The 2,008-nt window shown below is 18.2% G+C and overlaps 1 protein-coding gene across 1 annotated transcript; it reads right to left on the bottom strand.

Annotated features, from left to right (window-relative positions):
* Window positions 1-11: 11 nt before the first annotated feature.
* Window positions 12-1,502, bottom strand: RRP45 (exosome complex component RRP45, putative; the record flags this gene model as incomplete). Its single annotated transcript, XM_028670031.1, has 1 exon — window positions 12-1,502. One exon carries the CDS (start codon window positions 1,500-1,502, stop codon window positions 12-14), a length of 1,491 nt encoding a protein of 496 aa, XP_028526824.1.
* Window positions 1,503-2,008: the final 506 nt, after the last annotated feature.

Below are 2,008 nucleotides of genomic sequence, written 5' to 3'. Positions count from 1 at the left end.
TTTTTTTTTTTTTAATTTTTCTTTTTTTTTTTTTTTTTTTTTTTTAAACTTTCATTAATAGCAATTGAAAAATCAATATCCGAAGAATATTCTTTATTTGTTGTCATTGATTCCGTTTTATTTTCCTTATTAATATTTTTTTTTTCTTTAATATTTTTTGTTATTGTATTTGAAAAATTCATTATTTCTTTCTTTTGTATATCATTAGTTTTCAAAAATTTATTATTATGTAAATATGAATTATTATCACCAAATTCTTGTCTTTTTATTTTTCCTATATCAAGATTATCTAATATATTTTTATTTTTAAATGGTTCTTCTAAAAAATTATTATCTTTTATGTTACTCATATAATCGTTATAATTATCCACATACAAATAATTCTCATGTTTTATTTTATTTTCATTTTTTATTTTTCGAAGTTCTTCATTTAAAATATACTGTTTATTATATTTAGTATTTTCATTATTATTGGTTTCTTCAATAGAACTAACTAAATTTTCTTCTTGTTCCATATCTTGTAATTTAATATATTGTTCATATTTTTTTATAATTTTTTCGATATTCCAATTATTTCTTAAAGACTGATTTACAGGAATATTCATAGATTTTTCATAACTATCATTATATTTTATAGATACAGGGTTACATGAATACTTTATATGAAAATTCTTTTTTTTTAAATCATCTCTTAATTTTTTATCTTCTTCTAATGCATCTTCTAAGATTTTTAGAATGCATGTAACTCTTTTTTTAGCGAGTTCAATTGCTTCCAATATTTTTAAATAAGATATAGGAGAACCACCTGGTTTTAATATACTAATTAATTGTCCATTTTTATTAAGTGCAACAGATAATTTTGATGACATAAATTCCTCTTCATGTAGTGAAGGATCAATTAGACAAATATCTTCCGAATTAAAATAAGCAAATGTTGTTAAAATTGGTGAATTATGAATTGATAAAGGAGAATAATTAGATTCATCTTGATCAATTATGATTTCAGAATTTTCTACTTTAACCTCATTATTTCTAAAATGAACTAAAGCACTATAAGCTGATAAATAACATGCATCAAATAAGTTTCCATCATTTTCTATCACAATAATGTTAATTAATAAACACCATACTTTTTTATGAGGTATAATGCATAAGGATTCAAAATTTAATATACTACTTGATTTTAAAATTCTTTCAATTAAATTTCTTATTTCTAAACATTCATCATTTATCTTTAAATTATCATTTACACTAGTAAAACTATCTATATCTAAATTTATTTTTATTATTCCTTCATTTGGTTTTTTATCAAATGGTTTCACTATTTCACTTGTAATTCTACATATAACTTTTGTAAATCCAATTGATACTTCTACATTCCCATAATCACCTAAAAAATAAAAAGAAATATTTCTTGAATCCTCAAAATTACGTCCATCTAATCTTAAATTATTTTTTAAATTACACCAAAAAAAATTAGCATTATTTTTACAACTTTTCATTTTATTTATAATAAATGTGGCTTCAAAAATAATATGGAAATTCTAAATTTTTTTTTATTTTTAATAATTCAAAAATCAAATGCCATTTATATTATTTATTTTTCTTATATATATATATGTATTATTTAAACTTGATTACTTAAATATATTTTATATTTTTATCTTTTATATACATCATTATAGATTGTATTATATAAATATTTGTTTAAATGTGAAATTCTTTATTATTTTAAATTAATTTTTTTTTTTTTTTTTTTTATTATTATTATATTTCCTAATTTCAGAGAAATGTTTTATAAGAAAAATTATCTTCATCAAATAATATTTTGTATTTTGAATCTTTTGTTTCTGTAGATTATTTTAAAATGATATATGAATCATCATCATTTTTTTTTTTTTTTTTTTATAAAGATATGCATTTGCATTAATCTTTTATAAAGAGATTCTCTATTTTTGTTAATTTAAAAAATTAAAATTTTACAAATTAAAAAAAAAAAAAAAAAAAC

Source organism: Plasmodium gallinaceum (genome assembly GCF_900005855.1).
Source record: "Plasmodium gallinaceum strain 8A genome assembly, contig: PGAL8A_v1_66, whole genome shotgun sequence".
NCBI classification, from domain to species: Eukaryota; Apicomplexa; class Aconoidasida; order Haemosporida; family Plasmodiidae; genus Plasmodium; species Plasmodium gallinaceum.
Note: the sequence above shows the minus strand (reverse complement) of the source record. Positions and strands in the feature narration are given on the sequence as shown.